This window comes from Anguilla anguilla, chromosome 6, assembly GCF_013347855.1.
Source record: "Anguilla anguilla isolate fAngAng1 chromosome 6, fAngAng1.pri, whole genome shotgun sequence".
Lineage (NCBI taxonomy): Eukaryota > Metazoa > Chordata > Actinopteri > Anguilliformes > Anguillidae > Anguilla > Anguilla anguilla.
In genome coordinates this window covers 6,219,616-6,240,414 of record NC_049206.1, presented here as the reverse complement: position 1 = coordinate 6,240,414, position 20,799 = coordinate 6,219,616, and the positions used below count along the sequence as shown (strand labels likewise).

Sequence of the window (20,799 nt, the reverse complement as noted above, 5' to 3'; positions counted from 1 at the left end):
GAACCACTTCAGGTCCACAAACACCTCGCTGAAGTGCTCCCGGTCGAACTGGGAGGCGGAGAGAGTGTGAGAGAGATCAGTCTCTTTCTCACACACACACACCCGCACGCACATGCGCATGCGCACACACACACACACACACACACACACGCGCACACACACACTCACACGCACACTCTACCATGGTTACCTGCCAGTCTAGCACAACGGGCCTCACCTCTGATAATTTGTCCAGGTACTTCTGGAAGTTGGCCAGGTTCAAGTTTCCATTCTCATTGAGGTAACCTGGTGACAGTCATAAAACAGAGATATAAAGGGCAGTTGTCATGAAGTTATCATAAAAGCTGATCTATCAGCTGTCTCAGGCCATGCACAGCTGTGGGTCACGCCAAACACGAACACCCAAACAAGCCTGCACTCATCCCACCCAGAAACCATGAGCTCAGCCCTCAGTGGAACGGTCATGTCACAAGGAGGAGAGTAGGGGGCGGGGTGTGCTCTGTCCCGGTGAAGTGGGATGTTGGGGGGGGGGGGGGGGGGGTACTCACCAGTCAGACTAGGCAGCACGCTGATGTAGGTGCGGTATAGCAGAGGCAGGGCGTCGTGGTTGATGTGAAGGTGAGGGAGGTGCGGAATGAAGTCGTTCCCCACCAGGAAGCCCATCAGTATCCAGTCATCGATGATCCGCTCCAGGTCGTACTCAAACGAGATCTTATTCTGAGCAGCAATCAACACATCACAATACATTACGACCGCTCTTACATTATCATTACGACCACTCTTACATTATCATTACGACCGCTCTTACATTACATTACGACCACTCTTACATTACATTACAACCGCTCTTACATTATCATTACGACCACTCTTACATTATCATTACGCCTGCTCTTACATTATCATTACGACCACTCTTACATTATCATTACCACCGCTCTTACATTACATTACGACCGCTCTTACATTATCATTACGACCACTCTTACATTATCATTACCACCGCTCTTACATTACATTACAACTGGGGGCGACGTAGCTCAGGAGGTAAGACCGATTGTCTGGCAGTCGGAGGGTTGCCAGTTCAAACCCCGCCCTGGGCGTGTTGAAATGTCCTTGAGCAAGACACCTAACCCCTAACTGCTCTGGCGAATGAGAGGCATCAATTGTAAAGCGCTTTGGATAAAAGCGCAATATAAATGCAGTCCATTTACATTGCAACCGCTCTTACATTATCATTACGACAGCTCTTACATTACATTACGACCACTCTTACATTACAACCACTCTCACATTATCATTACGCCCGCTCACCTTTAGCTCAGAGAACTCGTAGTCTATGTACTCCCTCATGAGTGACAGGTGCAGCAGGTGAAAAGTAGTCTCCTCAGGAGCTGTAATTCTGCAGCACAGAAACAGGCGGACACCAAGCTTCAGGAAACCAAACTTGAGGGCCACAATTTAAAGACGTGTGCCGGCCCAAAATGTCCTATTCCAATTCATTTCACTTCAATTTAATTTAATTTAATTTAATTTAATTTAATTTAATAAACACAGTAACAGGACACTGGGGTTTAGTGAGCACAGTAACAGGACACTGGGGTTTAGTGAGCGCAGTAACAGGACACTGGGGTTTAGTGAGCACAGTAACAGGACACTGGGGTTTAGTGAGCACAGTAACAGGACACTGGGTTTAGTGAGCACAGTAACAGGACACTGGGGTTTAGTGAGCACAGTAACAGGACACTGGGGTTTAGTGAGCACAGTAACAGGACACTGGGGTTTAGTGAGCGCAGTAACAGGACACTGGGGTTTAGTGAGCGCAGTAACAGGACACTGGGGTTTAGTGAGCACAGTAACAGGACACTGGGGTTTAGTGAGCACAGTAACGGGACACTGGGGTTTAGTGAGCACAGTAACAGGACACTGGGGTTTAGTGAGCACAGTAACAGGACACTGGGGTTTAGTGAGCACAGTAACAGGACACTGGGGTTTAGTGAGCACAGTAACAGGACACTGGGGTTTAGTGAGCACACTAGCAGGACACTGGGGTTTAGTGAGCACAGTAACAGGACACTGGGGTTTAGTGGGCACAGTAACAGGACACAGAGGACAGGAACGGGAGGATGACTCACCTCTTCTGGGCCTTCCGCCCACCGAAGCGCACCTCTTCTCTCAGGAGGGAGAAATGGGGCTCATGGCTGGTGAGTCCGAGCATTATCTGCATCAACCGGGAGAGAGGGAGGGAGAGGGGGGGAGGGGAGAGAAAGAGAGGGAGGGAAAGAGAGAGGGAAAGAGAGAGGGAGCGAGAGGGAGAGAGAGGGAGAGGGATAGGAAGAGAGGGGGAGGGGAGACGGGAGGGAGGGAGGGAGAGGGGAAGGGAGAGAGAGAGACAGAGAGAGAAAGAGGAGAGAAAGAGGAGAGAGAGGGATATGCACAGGGAGAGAGGGGGATAGAGGACGAGAGGGAGGTGGCGAGAGACAGAGAAAGGGGGACAGGGATAGAAAGAGGAATAGAGAGTGAGCGAGGGGGATCACACACATTAACACACTCCATACAGTCTAAGGAACTTCATAAAGAGAAACCATTACTGTGATAAAAAGTATCAGTTCCTGTAGCTCCTTTTTGGGGGAGCTGGGTGGAAACTTCTCTGAACAGATAAAAATGAACTGTTCTACAACTCCAATTGAGCAGAACTGCCCCTTAAAGGTCCAGGAAACAGGATTCAAACTGTGGTTATATTCCCCAGAAGAGACAACTGCTTGTCTTCTTAATACTTCTTTCAAGTTTTTAACGCAATTGTAGCCATTTAATTGTAATAAACACTATTAGATTGTTGTGCCCTGTTCAACAGACAAAGACAGGGTGTGATATACTTCACTCCTTAACATTCATATCCGATATTTAAAATTCCTCACTGCTAGCTAGCTTAGAACCAGTTTGAGCTCCATTAACGCTGCTACGGCAGCGTAAATGGGTTAAGACGCCAGCCATTCAGAGCCGGTTTCAAACACACTTCCACGTGGTTCCGGCACCCACCAGGTCCGCGTCCAGGCCGTAGAGGCAGTGGCGGGTGTTGGGGTCGTGATCCGGCTTGGCGTTCTCCGAGCGGATGAACTCCATGATCTTATGCTCTCCTTCCCCGGGGGTCTGAAGGAAGAAGCCCAGAGACGGGGTTAACGCACCAAGCGAGGAGAACACGGCTGGCTTCCAGGAGGGCACACTGCCAGCGTGCAGCCTGGCACCCCCCCCCCCCCCCCCGTCCTCCACACTCACCTCGTGGCCGGACAGGTACACACTGACCCCTTGCCAGGACCTGTCAGTGGACAGTTTACTGTGGACAAAATACTTCAGCTGCTCCTGGAGTCGGGCCATAAACTCCGTGCCTGGGGGAGGAAGAGAGAGAGAGAGAGAGAACGAGGTGCTTCAGGTGCCGCCACGGTAACGGACAGAGAGTGACACAGTGCGAAGGACAGCTGACAGGCTCAATGCTGCACACAACTTAAAAGTACAGAGAGAGCCAGGTGAAACTACGGTGACAGACAGACAAGGGAATGGGCTAGAGAGACAGAGACAGTACAGAGACTGACTACAGACAGGTAAAAACTGCTGAAGGACACATACAACTCAATGGTACAGAGACTCTGACAGGTGAACAGAACAGAGACTGACAGGTGAATGCGGGCGGTAGGTCACCTGGAGTTATGCAGTTTGAGTCAAATCGAGCCTCTGTGGGAAGAACCTCTCCTTTCTCCAGAGCCTTCTTTATCTTATCCTCCGCTTCTTTCGCAGACCTACAGGACAATAACGACTTTACCTGTGACACAGGGAATCGGGGCAAGATCTGACGACAACTTGCATCAAAGCCAGGCCTGAAACCAAATGGCGCATCAAGCCAGGACACTCGACGTCACCAGAACACACCTGAATCGTCTCCCGCGCTGCTGGTTCATCTTGGCTCTGGGGGCGACGCCATCAACGGCCATGAAGAACACTTTGCGGGGTTTGATGATGCGAAAGAGGACCTCCAGGTAGTGGAAAATGTCGGCGAAAATCTTCTCTTCTGAGATGCGGAAGTGCACGTCTTCATCGTTGGGGTGGGAGCACTGATGAATGATACCGTTCATGTCCAGGTAGAGGTTGTCGAACTCCGGAATCTAAGTAGTCGGTGCGGGTCAAAATATTTATAAAGAGGGAAACATTTCATTTTGTTTATTTTATTTTAAACGACGTGTAACTATCGTTCAAAAAGCCAGAATAATATAGTCGTAAATATTATCAACAGAACAGAACGCTGTTGGTACAATAAATTCACTTCAAACTTGTTTAGACTTATCAGTGAAGCGATGTACGGAAGCAATATCGGGAGGAAGTTGTCTGAACATAAAACGTATAAACAGAAGTAAAGCGCCCCGACTTGCTCCAGAACGTCGAATCGTTTCAGATTCCATCGTTAACGCGTGTGATTTTGTAGATGTTTGAAATCCTCACGCTCAATCATTAATGATAGTTGTAATGTAATGTAATAATATACAACATAGATACGTGTAAATCACGTACTCAGTTCACTACTAACTCTGTTTACTTTGCAAATCACACTGTGTTAAAAGTTCCCGACAATATAACTTAGAAAGAAGCACCGACTAGCCGGTGCAAGGAATAACTAACTGTTTCACGACAAGCGAGAGAGGAAGTCCATTGACCAAGTTGTAACTTCGGCTAGAAAATGTAAATCACTGAGGAACATGACCTCAAATCAACTAGCAGTCTGGGTTGCTAGTAACCTTATTTACCAAGTAACTTAGCTAGCTAACCCAGTAATTTTGGAAAACTGGTTGACATCAACACGAATATAAAAATCGAGTTATTTTCTAAGATCACAAACGGCCCAACAAGAGAAAAATCGAATGTAAACAAATACTAGCCATAGACTACGGCAACTGTGGAAAAACCGAGAGACGTGGAGGTGAAACTCCAACAGGCCTGCAAGCTAGTTATATTTAGCAACCTTGCTAGCTAGCAATCGATATCATACCTGATGCTCCTTGACAACTTCACTGAGGCAAGGATATCGCTCCGAAATCCATCGGTAAAATTTTGGTACACCCATCGTCACCAGAATCTCTTGCTGAAAGATTTTATGTATTAAAATCTACAGATAAAAAGAAAGGTGCAAAGTTTAAGAAGTTGATATCAAACGGAGTCCACGGTAACGTTTCTGTGGTAGATGTTACTGTACGGGCAGTAATAAGTGTCCGGACGGAATCCGTGACGTAATAAGTAACTATCTTGTATTGACGGGTCACAAACTAACGTTGCACATTTTAAGATGGACGCAAAAAAACAGTTTACATTATGACATAGAAATATTGCTGAAGGCATACATTGTTCAAACGTACGTGAAACACACTGATATTTGGTTTATATTTTCAATCCGCCTATGATTTTTTTTCTTCCTGTGTAACTGTTAAAGTTGCTTGAACAACACTGATCCGAAACACTGGGTTCCTACACTGCTGGGGCAGCGTATAGCTTGTTGGGAATGAAAGGAAGTTTAAAAAACGCTGACAATAGTATTGTACTTAAAATTGTTTCATAAATGTTTGTGAAATGTAGCAGTTGTTGAAAAACATCTTTCAAATATTTCGGGAACGGTCCATTTGAAGGCGATTTTACGGTAGCTACCCAAAGGCTAGTCCTGTGTGCAACTTGCTGATGCATAAGTTCTCTTTTTTGACCACTGGAGCTGCGCTCTAGAATGCACTTCATTCGCACGATTGTGTAGGGGTACAGTTTAAACTATTGTCTGTCAAAAAATGTCTACAGTTTTCTGGAATATGCTTGTGCTATCTGCCACGCTCTCGGCTTCAGAGTGTTTAAACTTGGCACAGTCATTTTCAATGTCGCCTGATACGAAATTACTACAAGAGCGGTAGCAAGACCTATTGCACGCATTTAAAGGATACCACTCAGGAGAGACGAGACAACTCAGCTCTAAACATTTTTTTATTTTACTCTGTAATAAATGCGTTTCGTTTTTTAAAGCACTGAAACTAAGCCGCACAAAAAGCAAACAAAACTATCTCCAGCAGCACACAGCATTCATCATATTACAACGAGGAACAGTCGATATGTAAAAACATGTTGCGACATATTTCCTCTGAATTTTTCCTCGTACTCCCGTTTTTAAATTGTGGGTATGTGTGCCCTCAGCTTACCAGTGCTGACAACACACATCAGTTGGGTAGCTGGTGCACAGTACTGGTGAATGCGTAACTTTACAATTAGTCAATCATTTATTGTAGCTGAAAGTTTGAAGGTTTGTTTTTAAGAGGGAAATCTAAATAGGATACCTATCAACAGAACTATAGCTCAACACATCATTATTTATTTACACGTTGCTCTAAATAAATGAACTGAAACTGGGTCTCAATGGGCTTATTACTGTTTATTTCTGTCTCATGTCAGCAAAACGACAAATAGAGGCAAGAACTGCAATAGATAAGCAAACCATAAGCAAGAACTGCAAAAGTTAGCCAACCATATGAACAATATAGGCCTAATTTCCCAACCTGAATAAAATGTAGTTCACAGTCTGCAAAAAAAAATCAGTACAAACCCTAGACAGATAAAAAATCTAAATAACATTGCATGTCAAGCTACATTTTTATCTTTTGGCAACATTCTCTTTATACATATTTACACATCACACTGAAAATCATGTTCCATTGTATGGGCCTAAAATCTTTATTTTATTTGTTACCCTTATATTTTTTAGGTTTTCTCAAATGAAAATCTTCAGGTTCATTTGAATGAATCTGAACATTTCATTTGAGAAAACCTAAAAAAAACTCAAATAAAATTGGTGTGACAAAGTGAGGAAAATTCTTTTGGTTTTTTCATTGAAGCATTTCTTGTCACTGTACATTTCAGGAATTCAGAAAATGCTCTCATCCAGAGTGGCTAACACACGCTACATAATTTCTTATATTCAATCCATTTATACAGCTGGATATAAATTGAAGCAAGTCAGGTTAAGTACCTTGCTCAATGGTACAACAGCAGTGCTCCATCTGGGGATTTAATCTCCAACTATGGGGTTATAAGTCCAGTCCTCCATTATGCTACCATCGTGCTCCACTGCTGCCTTGAAAGGGGAGCAAAATCTAATTTTGAGCAAAGCACGGATCGACAAATGCCTCGATTAATTTTTTGCATATAGCGCGATTTGGCCCACAGGTTGCACCACACTGCCCTGCAGTGTCCCTCCCTAAGCAGGGATGACCAGCAGGGAAGAGTGTTCCCCTTTGGAGGGGGTAAATGCCAAGTTGTGTTCTTCTGGGTCTCCCTTTAAGGGTTTGATGCCCACGTTCCTCTGAGGGTAATGGATGATTGACCCCAAAACACCTGTGCAGGGAAGACAAATGAAGACAAGACTCACCTTACAGGTAAACACACCTGCCCTGGACACACATGTGGGTTAGGTACAGCATTAGTAGGGCACAGAAGAGTAAGTGTTCATCTGAGCTGAGAGTAGGAACTGAAGGGGAAGCTATTCCCTGATTTATCTGTTACCAAGCAATGGGCCAGCAGCAATGCTCCAAGTAAATCCTTTATGGCAGCTGGTTAATATTTCTTCAAGAGGTTCTGAATCTTTTTGGCTGCGTAGATGTACGGTAAACAGTGTGGACAACAGGAAATGTGCCCGGGCAGAGCTAACCTGTCATACATAAGGGTGCAAGGCACAATGAGAACCCCCCCCCCCCCGCCCCCCCCGCCCCCCCCGCCCAAAAGTTATTAGGCCGAGGTTTGCATGTGTGTTTGGGTACTCAGGGGGCCCCCCCATGACTCATATGGGCGCTCATAGGGGCGCACTGCACCCCCAACACCCCCGCTAATTCCACCTCAGTGTCCGGGTCGTGTCGGAAGTAGCCGTTCCTACCTCCTGCGAGCCTTGAGCCTGTGGGACCGGAAGACAGAAGTGCAAAACCACAGTAAGTCCAACAAATTTAACACGGTACATCTGTCCAGTCCCATTCTTGGGCAACTGGTTCTACAGCAGACACACACAGTACCCACGGGTCTACACATAATGCATGAAAATCTAAATTTAAGACAAAATAAACTATGACATACAATAGAAAATAATAATAATGGCAAGGTGTGTCAAAAGTAGAAGAAAAAAAAGTAAACACTGGTCACTTTGTAACAATTTTTGTGGTGTGATCAGGGGGCAAGAAATGTTTCAGTTATACACAAACAAGAGTTTTAAATTGTTCCTGAGATAATGCTAATTATGTCAGTTTAAAAGAATAGAACCTTGTTGCATTAAGGTGTATCAGGATGTAATTACAGTGTCTTCTTAAGTTCTTATAATGAAACAAAAAATAATTTAATTCTCCCTGGACTCCTGCACAGTCATACTCACCATGTCTTGAAATCAGGAAGCTGACCATGAACTGACAGAGGAGGACTACAATTATAAGGATGGGAATCAATACAATAGCCAAAGATGCCTCTGTAGAAAAACCATAAATAAATTTAAAAACAAAAAAAGAAAGAAAGAAAGTTATTTACGTTTTCTTTATTTGAAAATAAAACAAGGTATGCTGCAATATATTTTGTAGAAATTCTTGCGATAGCATTGGCACTTAAAAATTTGTCACGATGCCCTTGCTTTCTGTGTTACAGTGTACAGTCAGTCCAGCTAGCTATCAGTAGATACAACTAACGCAATGCACCTCTATTGCTGTGGAGGACAAAGATGGAATTCCTATGAAAACATGTTGGGCAATTTGGCCATGTGTGTTTGGATAGAATTTATTGTGACTTACATAAAATATCAACAAAGATTTCCTGCAACATTATCTCCATCTAGCTTTGGAGCTGAATGTCACAACGTCACTACACACTAATCCCACCACTAGACTGCTTATAAGCAGATCAGCACATGAAAGTTTACGAAACCAGCTAGACATGATTAGTCATGTTTGTCTCAACGGTTAAACTCGGTACAAACAAGTGCAGGGCTGCAGCTGCGTCAGCTTTAGCCTACCTGGGGCAGAATGTTTGTCGCGTGAGAATTCTTCGATCAGCTCAGTGCATCCGTTCTGGAGGAGAACCTTGTGCCTCTCCGTGCATCCGCTCTCCCGGTCCCATTGCTGCTTTAGCGCGAGGGCTTGTGGGACGGCCGCCATCCAGGTGTTCTTGGCGCTGTCCAGACACAGGTACTCCGCCCCATCGTAGTGAATCCGGTCTGACACGCGCAGCACCCTGTGCCCCTCCAGGAAGCATTCGTGCGTGCGCTGATACGTGTGATTGTCTAAAAGCAGACGAAACACGACCAGGTTAAAACCTAGTATACGGCTGGACCGAACCGGCCGATGTCACAGACATGCGCGATGCAACTTTATCACTCAGTCAGTCTGTTGCGGTCCAGCCAAAAATGGGACAGGTGCACAAAACAAACAACAGTCATATTTATGACATTAGTAAAACAGGGCTGTGATGCTGTTGTTGTAGTAGCAGAATGAATAACAATAACACGAATATCCATAATAATTCAGAAGCTGAACTCACTCGTTGTTGTATGGTTAAAACTTCTGGTGATCATCCTCAGTGTCATGCGAAAAAGACCCTCGCATTCAGTGTTGACGGAGAGAAATCCGTTGTTTCGTCTGTCACTCCACGCGACCGCGACACTGTCAATTGTAAGGGTGTCTCTAGTCGGGGACCCCCCGACGATTCCACTATACTGATATCGAATCATTGTTTCTGCATAAAAAAATTTATATGGGGTGGGAGAGGGGTCGTTCACACAAAAAAATAATATATAATAATAAATACAATGAAACGGTGTTAAATCAACTCTGTCGAGAGTTTATGTTGCCGTCGAATTCGCTGACGTTTAAGCTATAGTTTGTAGACATTAGGCTGTTTATAGTCTATATTGTATATGTGTAACAAAACGGGGGAATTGCTGCAAAAAGGGTGAAGATACCGTAAACGTAATCGAATGAGTTACGCTGAAAGGAAACGCACGGAATTATTTTAACAAAAACAAAACTTTTCCAAAGACATAGCGTACAGTAACTGAGACAGGGCACAAAACACAAACAGCTCTATTACGATGGTATTTATATATTTTCAAGAAAAACGTGAAAACTTGAAAACTTTAACAACTGACACAATAAAATGTTACGTGTTAAATCAACCGTTTCAGAATACATTTTACTCTGTTAGTGGAGCAGATATTTCATAACATTTGGTTTCATATTTGTATGAAAATGGAAAATAGAAAATAATAGTTACCTTTGGCTTCATGCAGTGAGAAAAATACTGTCCATAAAAGCGAGAAGATAATCTGAATCCCCATCGTTCGTCAAAATAAATGAAGACCAAGGCGTAAACTGGTGAAAAGCTCTCAGTTTCCGTTTCTAGTTTCGCTTTTAACCTGGAGTTCAGATAAATGTAAAAAGACTATAGGCTAGGCTTTACTAATGCGAAAATAATCGTAAGTTTTCCCCCACGAATATGTGGTTATACATGAGGGACTCCTTGCATTGAAGAGAAGCGATATGTGCCCAGGAATTAAGAAATCATGTCTTGTTGTCTTTTAAAGTGATGCCGTTGTTTGATTGGTTATACGAGGTATCCTTCAGGAGGCGCAGTTAACCGGTCCGTTTAAAGGGCAGAAGCTGTTCAGTTTTTTCTCCACTTGTTATCGTTAAAATTAAACTGTGTTTTATTGATGTATATGAGAATGAACTCAAGTATGAGCGACTTAACATTGAACTGGCCATGTGTATCAAACGTGCATGTGTTAAATAAACAGCCTAATAAATAAATAAACGAACAGTGAAAATGACAACATAACTTTTGCTGAGGTAAATTACTGCATGTTAAGTAGGAAATTCAGTTAACCTCTCAAGACACCATTCTCAACAGAAAACTTTCGTGCAGCCATTTGTTTTTGTTTTTTTTTCCAAATTTCATGTCTACAAGTGTTCATAAGTTCGCAAATACATTTTGCAATGTATGATGTGCAAAAGGTTACTTTCAAGTGTAGTGTAACATCTTGTGATAAACAACGGAAGTAGCCTACTGCATGCACTGTGCGCACCCAAAAAGAATAAGCGATAAAGGACAGTTGGAAAACTTTCAAATATGTTTCTCAGCAATAAATCAATCCCTATAGCCTTTTTTTATTTTTAGAATTCCCAGTAAGCTTTTAAAAGCTGTTTTGTTCTTTTGTTTTAATTAGCGGGACTGTTGAAAATAAACAAACTTGGTCAGAGGTAGGGGTGGAGCTATAAAAAAAAAATTTGGTGCTTCAATGCAGTCAAGGAAGTGTGCATTTCCTAAGCTGCCTGTCCACAATTTTATTAGACAGTCTCTCTCGGGAAGACCCCCCTGTCAAAATGAAAGGGTAGAAACACAAATGCATGGGTGCAGGCATGTTCAAAGTCTCCATTTCATGCACACACACACACACACACACACACACACACACAGTCGCTTGCACAGGTTGCTTTCTCTTTTGATGTCACTCAACAGTGCTCATTTTACTGCACTGTCACAATTTGTTCAGAACAGTCTGGTTCCTTGCACTGATTGCACTGGATACACAGTGGCTTCAACCTGAGGGGCCTCAAGGTTTTGTACAGTCAGGAGGATTCTGGCGCATAAAACGCCATAAGAAACAAAACAAGTCTGTTGCTTTAGCTGGGAGCGATGGAGGCGGAGAAGGTCTGCGCTAACTGCAGCATCAAGCGGACACATATTTGGCAACAGACCTGTCTGTCACGGTAGTGCGGGGTTAGGACCCAAACGCAGAGTGAGGGCGAAAACACAAAACTCCAAACGGAAAATGGAAACAAGGACTTTACTTGCAAAACAGGAACTAAAGCAGGGAACAAAAGGCATCGCAGGGCAACTCAAAACAAAGAAAATCCAAGAATCCAAAAGCACGTAAAAACGGAACGTGGGCAGAAACACACAGGGAGCTACTCTCAGGAGGAAACACGCAGGGCAGAAACATAATCAGAAGCACACACAAAGATCCAGCACCCGAGTCAGGGAAGACAAGCACTTAAATAGACAAGACACTGACGAGACACAGCAGGGCACAATGCACAATCAGGCCACAGAGAGGGAAGGGAAAACGAGACAACCAAACAACAATTGAATAATTGAAAACAATATAATTAAACAGGGTAAAAGAACAGAACTAAAAACTGAAGTGCCGCCATCTGGCGGCCCAAAAAGGGAAACGCAGACAAACCACAGAACCATGACACTGTCGACTTTAAGCACATAAAATGTGCCACTAAGACAAATAATATGTAGTGTTCTCCATAATGTTTGGGAAAAAGACTGAAAAGTTAATTTGGCGCTGCATGCCACAATTTTATATTTGTAATCAAGGCATTCATGCTTCTGCACACTTCAGAATTAACTCTGCTGCTGCCATCAGCAGTTGTATCATCAACGAAGGCAAGTCATTCTGTTTTTGTGGCCATCTAACAATTTGCATCTACCCGGGAATTGAACTTGTGACCTTCAGGTTACAAGACCAACCAAACAGATTCAGCAGATGGTGCTGTGGCACCTTTTCCATTTCTTGCTCACTCAAGGTAGGGCATTTTGAATATTGCATCAAGCATTATATTATATTACATTATATTCAACGGCTGTGGTTATGACCCTACTTTCTGATTGTCACAACATAAATTGAGATTTGCCAGACCAGGCAACACTTTTACATCTTCAAATGACCAGCTTTGGTGATCATGTGCCCATTGTAGCAACATTTTCCTATTCTTAGCTGATAGCTGACAACTCTTCCACTGCTGTAGCCCATTCGCTTCAAAGTTCATTGCATTGTGCATACACAGATGCCCTTCGGAGCACCGCTTCTGTAAAAAGCTGTTTGCAGTAAAAAATTGACAATTTGCAGCCTTTCTGCTAGCTTGAACAACCCTGCTCATTATCCTCAGACCTCTCTTATTCACAAGGTGTTTTCCCAAAAAACTGCCGCTCACTGGATTTTTTTTTTTTTTTTTTTTTAATCACACCATTCTCTGTAAACGTTAAAGAAAATGCCATCCAGGCAGCTGTTTCTCAGATGCGGGAACCACCACATATGGCATGAACAATCAGACCACAGTCACTTTTACAAATCTTGCCCATGATAATCTTTAAAAAAAAAAAAAACAACTAAACCTCGTCACCAGGTCTGTATGCTTTACATACTGAGCTGTAGACACGTTTAGCTGTTAATGTGCAAGCGTTGCCTACCTAATAAAGTGGCCACTGAGTGCATAACGCCAGCCAACTTTAACCGACTGTATTTTGCATTGGTTGGAAAACCTACCACCTCCAGCGGCGAATCTGAGATGCATCTGCGCAGCGTTTTAAATACGTCAATTAAATACGTTGCGCTGCGTTTACTTCAGTGATGGTGGTCTCACTTGTTTTGGAGAAAAACTGCGCAAATTAACGAACCTCACAGGGGTAGAGGTAGTAGGCTACGCTCGATGACCATGCGGGCCCACCCCGTTCTTTTAAACATCCCTCTCTGCGCAGTACTGATCGGGGGAAAACCACCTTCTTCCTGCGAGGTGCACAGAGCCACTGCCATTATTGGCTTACGAAGCTGTCAGTTTATGAAATGACCTAGAGGGTGGGGTACCAGCCAGGAAAAATGGCTTCGTTGTCGGTGAGCGAATCGCAAGAGATGGAAGGTGAGTGAAAATTAAGATAAGCTGTCTTCTTAATATTCGCTAAAACGGAATCGCGTGTCAGTGGGAGAGGGCTTTTGGCTATCAGAATTTTAAATGACAACAGCAGTGCTCCATCTGGGGATTTAATCTCCAACTATGGGGTTAGAAGTCCAATCCTCCATTATGCTACCATCATGCTCCACTGCTGCCTTGAATGGGGAGCAAAATCTAATTTTGAGCAAAGCACTGATCAACAAATGCCTCGATTAATTTTTTGCATATAGCGCGATTTGGCCCACAGGTTGCACCACACTGCCCTGCAGTGTCCCTCCCTAAGTTGGGATGACCAGCAGGGAAGAGTGTACCCCTTTGGAGGGGGTAAATACCAAGTTGTGTTCTTCTGGGTCTCCCTTTGAGGGTTTGATGCCCACGTTCCTCTGAGGGTAATGGATGATTGAGCCCAAAACACCTGTGCAGGGAAGACAAATGAAGACAAGACTCACCTTACAGGTAAACACACCTGCCCTGGACACACATGTGGGTTAGGTACAGCATTAGTAGGGCACAGTGTTCATCTAAGCTGAGAGTAGGACCTGAAGGGGAAGCTATTCCCTGATTTATCTGTTACCAAGCAATGGGCCAGCAGCAATGCTCCAAGTAAATCCTTTATGGCAGCTGGTTAATATTTCTTCAAGAGGTTCTGAATCTTTTTGGCTGCGTAGATGTACGATAAACAGTGTGGACAACAGGAAATGTGCCCAGGCGGAGCTGACCTGTCATACATAAGGTTGCAAGGCACAATGAGAACCCCCCCCCCCCGCCCCCCCGCCCAAAAGTTATTAGACCGAGGTTTGCATGTGTGTTTGGGTACTCAGGGGCCCCCCCCCATGACTGCTCATAGGGGCACACCGCACCCCCGACACCCCCGCTAATTCCACCTCAGTGTCCGGAGCGTGTCGGAAGTAGCTGTTCCTACCTCCTACAACCCTTGAGCCTGTGGGACCGGAAGACAGAAGTGCAAAAACACAGTAAGTCCAACAAATTTAACACGGCACATCTGTCCAGTCCCATTCTTGGGCAACTGGTTCTACAGCAGATACACACAGTACCCATAGGTCTACACAATGTATGAAAATCTAAAATTAAGACAAAATAAACTATGACATACAATAGAAAATAAGAATAATGGCAAGATGTGTCAAAAGTAGAAGAAAAAAAAGTAAACATTGGTCACTTTGTAACAATTTTTGTGGTGTGATCAGGGGCAAGAAATGTTTCAGTTATACACAAACAAGAGTTTTAAATTGTTCCTGAGATAATGCTAATTATGTCAGTTTAAAAGAATAGAACCTTGTTGCATTAAGGTGTATCAGGATGTAATTACAGTGTCTTAAGTTCTTATAATGAAACGATAAATAATTGAATTCTTCCTGGACTCCTGCACAGTCATACTCACCGTGCATTGAAATCAGGAAGCTGACCATGAACTGACAGAGGAAGACTACAGTTGCAAGGATGGGAATCAATACAATAGCCGAAGATGCCTCTGTAGAAAAACCATAAATATTTTTTTTTTTTTTTAAAGAAAGAAAGAAAGTTATTTATGTTTTCTTTATTTGAAAATAAAACCAGGTATGCTGCAATATATTTTGTAGAAATTCTTGCGATAGCATTGGCACTTAAAAATTTGTCACGATGCCCTTGCTTTCTGTGTTACAGTGTACAGTCAGTCCAGCTAGCTATCAGTAGATACAACTAACGCAATGCACCTCTATTGCTGTGGAGGACAAAGATGGAATTCCTATGAAAACGTGTTGGTCAATTTGGCCATGTGTGTTTGGATAGAATTTATTGTGACTTACATAAAATATCAACAAAGATTTCCTGCAACATTATCTCCATCTAGCTTTGGAGCTGAATGTCACAACGTCACTACACACTAACCCCACCACTAGACTGCTTATAAGCAGATCAGCACATGAAAGTTTACGAAACCAGCTAGACATGATTAGTCATGTTTGTCTCAACGGTTAAACTCGGTACAAACAAGTGCAGGGATGCAGCTGCGTCACCTTTAGCCTACCTGGGGCAGAATGTTTGTCGCGTGAGAATTCTTCGATCAGCTCGGTGCATCCGTTCTGGAGGAGAACCTTGTGCCTCTCCGTGCATCCGCTCTGCCGGTCCCATTTCTGCTTTAGCGCGAGGGCTTGTGGGACGGCCGCCATCCAGGTGTTCTTGGCGCTGTCCAGACACAGGTACTCCGCCCCATCGTAGTGAATACGGTCTGACACGCGCAGCACCCTGTGCCCCTCCAGCAGGCATTCGTGCGTGCGCTGATACGTGTGATTGTCTAAAAGCAGACGAAACACGACCAGGTTAAAACCTAGCATATGGCTGGACCGAACCGGCCAATGTCACAGACATGCGCGATGCAACTTCACTCAGTCAGTCTGTTGCGGTCCAGCCGAAAATGGGACAGGTGCACAAAACAAACAACAGTCATATTTATGACATTAGTAAAACAGGGCTGTGATGTTGTTGTTGTAGTAGCAGAATGAATAACAATAGCACGAATATCCATAATAATTCAGAAGCTGAACTCACTCGTTGTTGTATGGTTAAAACTTCTGGTGATCATCCTCAGTGTCATGCGAAAAAGACCCTCGCATTCAGTGTTGATAGAGAGAAATCCGTTGTTTCGTCCGTCACTCCACGCGATCGGGACACTGTCAATTGTAAGGGTGTCTCTAGTCGGGGACCCCCCGACGATTCCACTATACTGATATCGAATCATTGTTTCTGCATAAAAAATGTATATGGGGTGGGATAGGGGTCGTTCACACAAAAAAATAATATATAATAATAAATACAATAAAACGGTGTTAAATCAACTCTGTCGAGAGTTTATGTTGCCGTCGAATTCGCTGACGTTTAAGCTATAGTTTTTAGACATTAGGCTGTTTATAGTCTATATTGTATATGTGTAACAAAACGGGAGAATTGCTGCAAAAAGGGTGAAGATACCGCAAACGTAATCGAATGAGTTAGGCTGAAAGGAAACGCACGGAATTATTGTAACAAAAACAAAACTTTTCCAAAGACATAGTGTACAGTAACTGAGACAGGGCACAAAACACAAACAGCTCTATTACGATGGTATTTATATATTTTCAAGAAAAACTTTAACAATTGACACAATAAAATGTTACGTGTTAAATCAACCGTTTCAGAATACACTTTACTCTGTTAGTGGAGCAGATATTTCATAACATTTGGTTTCATATTTGTATGAAAATGGAAAATAGAAAATAAGTTACCTTTGGCTCCATGCAGTGAGAAAAATACTGTGCATAAAAGTGAGAAGATAATCTGAATCCGCATCGCTCGTCAAAATAAATGAAGACCAAGGTGTAAACTGGTGAAAAGCTCTCCGTTTCCGTTTCTAGCTTCGCTTTTAACCTGGAGTTGAGATAAATGTAAAAAGACTATAGGCTAGGCTTAACTAATGCGAAAATAATCGTAAGTTTTCCCCCACGAATATGTGGTTATACATGAGGGACTCCTTGCATTGAAGAGAAGCGATATGTGCCCAGGAATTAAGAAATCATGTCTTGTCTTTTAAAGTGATGCCGTTGTTTGATTGGTTATAGCCTACAAGGTATCCTTCAGGAGGCGCAGTTAACCGGTCCGTTTAAAGGCCAGAAGCTGTTCAGTTTTTTCTCCACTTGTTATCGTTAAAATTAAACTGTGTTTTATTGATGTATATGAGAATGAACTCAAGTATGAGCGACTTAACATTGAACTGGCCATGTGTATCAAAAGTGCATGTGTTAAATAAACAGCCTAATAAATAAATAACTAAACGAACAGTGAAAATGACAACATAACTTTTGCTTTGAGGTAAATTACTGCATGTTAAGTAGGAAATTCAGTTAACCTCTCAAGACACCATTCTCAACAGAAAACTTTCGTGCAGCCATTCGTTTTTTTTTTTCAAATTTCATGTCTACAAGTGTTCATAAGTTCGCAAAACAACCCTCAAAAACATCAATTATTGATAAAGTCTTTGTAATGTTCGAATTAAACGCTTAGCTATAGACTATATCAGTACTTCGTCATTTTGCAATGTATGATGTGCAAAAGGTTACTTTCAAGTGTAGTGTAACATCTTGTGATAAACAACGGAATTAGCCAACTGCATGCACTGTGCGCACCCAAAAGAATAAGCGATAAAGGACAGTTGGAAAACTTTCAAATATGTTTCTCAGCAATAAATCAATCCCTATAGCCTTTTTTTATTTTTAGAATTCCCAGTAAGCTTTTAAAAGCGGTTTTGTTCTTTTGTTTTAATTAGCGGGACTGTTGAAAATAAACAGAACTTGGTCAGAGGTAGGGGTGGAGCTATAAAAATAAAAAAAATTGGGTGCTTCAAGGCAGTCAAGGAAGTGCGCATTTCCTAAGCTGCCTGTCCACAATTTTATTAGACAGTCTCTCGGGAAGACCCCCCTGTCAAAATGAAAGGGTAGAAACACAAATGCATGGGTGCAGGCATGTTCAAAGTCTCCATTTCATGCACACACACACACACACACACACACACAGTCGCTTGCACAGGTTGCTTTCTCTTTCGATGTCACTCAACAGTGCTCATTTTACTGCACTGTCACAATTTGTGCAGAACAGTCTGGTTCCTTGCACTGATTGCACCGGATACACAGTGGCTTCAACCTGAGGGGCCTCAAGGTTGTGTACAGTCAGGAGGATTCTGCCGCATAAAACGCCATACGAAACAAAACAAGTCGGTTGCTTTAGCTGGGAGCGATGGAGGCGGAGAAGGTCTGCGCTAACTGCAGCATCAAGCGGACACATATTTGGCAACAGACCTGTCTGTCACGGTAGTGCGGGGTTAGGACCCAAACGCAGAGTGAGGGCGAAAACACAAAACTCCAAGCGGTAAATGGAAACAAGGACTTTACTTGCAAAACAGGAACTAAAGCAGGGAACAAAAGGCATCGCAGGGCAACTCAAAACAAAGAAAGACTTCATAACACAGGAAACAAAGAAAATCCAAGAATCCAAAAGCACGTAAAAACGGAACGTGGGCAGAAACACACAGGGAGCTACTCTCAGGAGGAAACACGCAGGGCAGAAACATAATCAGAAGCACACACAAAGATCCAGCACCCGAGTCAGGGAAGACAAGCACTTAAATAGACAAGACACTGACGAGACACAGCAGGGCACAATGCACAATCAGGCCACAGAGAGGGAAGGGAAAACGAGACAACCAAACAACAATTGAATAATTGAAAACAATATAATTAAACAGGGTAAAAGAACAGAACTAAAAACTGAAGTGCCGCCATCTGGCGGCCCAAAAAGGGAAACGCAGACAAACCACAGAACCATGACACTGTCGACTTTAAGCACATAAAATGTGCCACTAAGACAAATAATATGTAGTGTTCTCCATAATGTTTGGGGAAAAGACTGAAAAGTTAATTTGGCTCTGCATGCCACAATTTTATATTTGTAATCAAGGCATTCACACGCTGAAGAGTGGATTCTTACTTGTTTTTATTAAAGGGTATTTTTGTACATTTTGGTTTTGCCATGTAGAAATTATAACACGTTCTACACATAACCCCCACCATTTCCGGGCACCATAATGTTTGGGACGTACTGTGTTATTTTGTCTATTATGTTATGTGAATGAAAGTAGTTGTGTTTAGTAGTTTGTTGCATATCCTTTGCAAGCGACGACTGCTTGAAGTCTGTGACCCATAAACATCACCAGGTGCCGAGTCTCTGGTGATGCTCTGCCAGGCCTGTACTGCAGCTCCTGCTTGATTCGGGGGGCTAACTGTCGTAGTTTTCTCTTCAGCATACGAAACACTTGTTGTTGAAACAATTTTTTTGTGGTTTTCTTTCAATCAGCTGCCAATTAAGGCCTTGAGAACAAGGCGTGTGGATTCTTTAGCCAATCAATGACTTGAATGGACCACTGGCGCAAAGAACGCCCCAAAAACTAGCAGACACTGTAGAGCCCTGTAGGACTGGCGTTTGACACTGGTATGATAGCATTTGTTTGAACTTGAACAGACAAGATGCTTCTGCACACTTCAGAATTAACTCTGCTGCTGCCATCAGCAGTTGTATCATCAACGAAGGCAAGTCATTCTGTTTTTGTGGCCATCTAACAATTTGCATCTACCCGGGAATTGAACTTGTGACCTTCAGGTTACAAGACCAGCTTAACCAAACAGATTCAGCAGATGGTGCTGTGGCACCTTTTCCATTTCTTGCTCACTTAAGGTAGGGCATTTTGAATATTGCATCAAGCATTATATTATATTACATTATATTCCACGGCTGTGGTTATGACCCTACTTTCTGATTGTCACAACATAAATTGAGATTTGCCAGACCAGGCAACACTTTTCCATCTTTAAATGACCAGCTTTGGTGATCATGTGCCCATTGTAGCAACATTTTCCTATTCTTAGCTGATAGCTGACAACTCTTCCACTGCTGTAGCCCATTCGCTTCAAAGTTCATTGCATTGTGCATACACAGATGCCCTTCGGAGAACCGCTTCTGTAAAAAGCTGTTTGCAGTAAAAAATTGACAATTTGCAGCCTTTCTGCTAGCTTGAACAACCCTGCTCATTATCCTCAGACCTCTCTTATTCACAAGGTGTTTTCCCAAAAAAATGCCGCTCACTGGATTTTTTTTTTTTTAATCACACCATTCTCTGTAAACTTTAAAGAAAATGCCAGCCAGGCAGCTGTTTCTGAGATGCTGGAACCACCACATATGGCATGAACAGTCACTTTTACAAATTTTGCCCATTATAATCTTAAAAAAAAAAAACAACTTAAAAAAAAACAACCTCGTCACCAGGTCTGTATGCTTTACATACTGAGCTGTAGACACGTTTAGCTGTTAATGTGCAAGCGTAGCCTACCTAATAAAGTGGCCACTGAGTGCGTAACGCCAGCCAACTTTAACCGACTGTATTTTGCATTGTTTGGAAAACCTACCGCCTCCAGCGGCGAATCTGAGATGCATCTGC

At 43.1% G+C, this 20,799-nt stretch overlaps 3 protein-coding genes and 1 long non-coding RNA gene across 7 annotated transcripts in view; all 4 read right to left on the bottom strand.

Moving 5' to 3' along the window:
- The window catches only part of xrn1 (5'-3' exoribonuclease 1), a 23,643-nt gene extending 18,260 nt beyond the window's left edge, over positions 1-5,383 (bottom strand). Inside the window, exons 1-10 of one of the 3 annotated variants that reach the window (XM_035421846.1) lie at positions 5,036-5,383; positions 3,925-4,157; positions 3,697-3,794; positions 3,277-3,386; positions 3,040-3,150; positions 2,136-2,221; positions 1,315-1,402; positions 549-717; positions 218-285; positions 1-48 (exon numbers count right to left, since the gene is read on the bottom strand). The exon at positions 1-48 is cut by the window's left edge and continues 87 nt beyond it. In XM_035421846.1, coding sequence (XP_035277737.1) covers positions 1-48; positions 218-285; positions 549-717; positions 1,315-1,402; positions 2,136-2,221; positions 3,040-3,150; positions 3,277-3,386; positions 3,697-3,794; positions 3,925-4,157; positions 5,036-5,110 — 1,086 coding nt within the window. In that variant the 5' untranslated portion in view covers positions 5,111-5,383. The remainder of the gene's footprint in view (positions 49-217; positions 286-548; positions 718-1,314; positions 1,403-2,135; positions 2,222-3,039; positions 3,151-3,276; positions 3,387-3,696; positions 3,795-3,924; positions 4,158-5,035) is intronic. The other 2 variants (XM_035421844.1, XM_035421845.1) reach the window with 2 other exon arrangements.
- A 1,046-nt stretch (positions 5,384-6,429) lies between these two features.
- LOC118229779 lies at positions 6,430-10,825 on the bottom strand. 2 transcript variants are annotated; one of them, XM_035422125.1, is made up of 6 exons: positions 10,312-10,825; positions 9,580-9,774; positions 9,056-9,322; positions 8,430-8,518; positions 7,943-7,970; positions 6,430-7,407 (listed from the first exon to the last, which is right to left on the bottom strand). In XM_035422125.1, exons 1-6 carry the CDS (start codon positions 10,373-10,375, stop codon positions 7,271-7,273), a joined length of 780 nt encoding a protein of 259 aa, XP_035278016.1. In that variant the 5' UTR covers positions 10,376-10,825; the 3' UTR covers positions 6,430-7,270. The 2 variants fall into 2 exon arrangements, with proteins under 2 accessions (XP_035278016.1, XP_035278017.1); XM_035422126.1 differs by having other exon boundaries at positions 7,943-7,960; positions 8,429-8,518; positions 10,312-10,665.
- LOC118229780 (zinc-alpha-2-glycoprotein-like) lies at positions 6,430-17,342 on the bottom strand. Its single transcript, XM_035422127.1, has 7 exons — positions 17,042-17,342; positions 16,329-16,523; positions 15,808-16,074; positions 15,181-15,225; positions 14,701-14,718; positions 13,886-14,193; positions 6,430-7,099 (listed from the first exon to the last, which is right to left on the bottom strand). Exons 1-6 carry the CDS (start codon positions 17,103-17,105, stop codon positions 14,057-14,059), a joined length of 726 nt encoding a protein of 241 aa, XP_035278018.1. The 5' UTR covers positions 17,106-17,342; the 3' UTR covers positions 6,430-7,099; positions 13,886-14,056.
- LOC118229781 lies at positions 11,868-20,714 on the bottom strand. The gene is made up of 2 exons (XR_004765727.1): positions 19,959-20,714; positions 11,868-12,559 (listed from the first exon to the last, which is right to left on the bottom strand). It is a non-coding gene; the product is annotated as an uncharacterized LOC118229781 (long non-coding RNA).
- Positions 20,715-20,799: the final 85 nt, after the last annotated feature.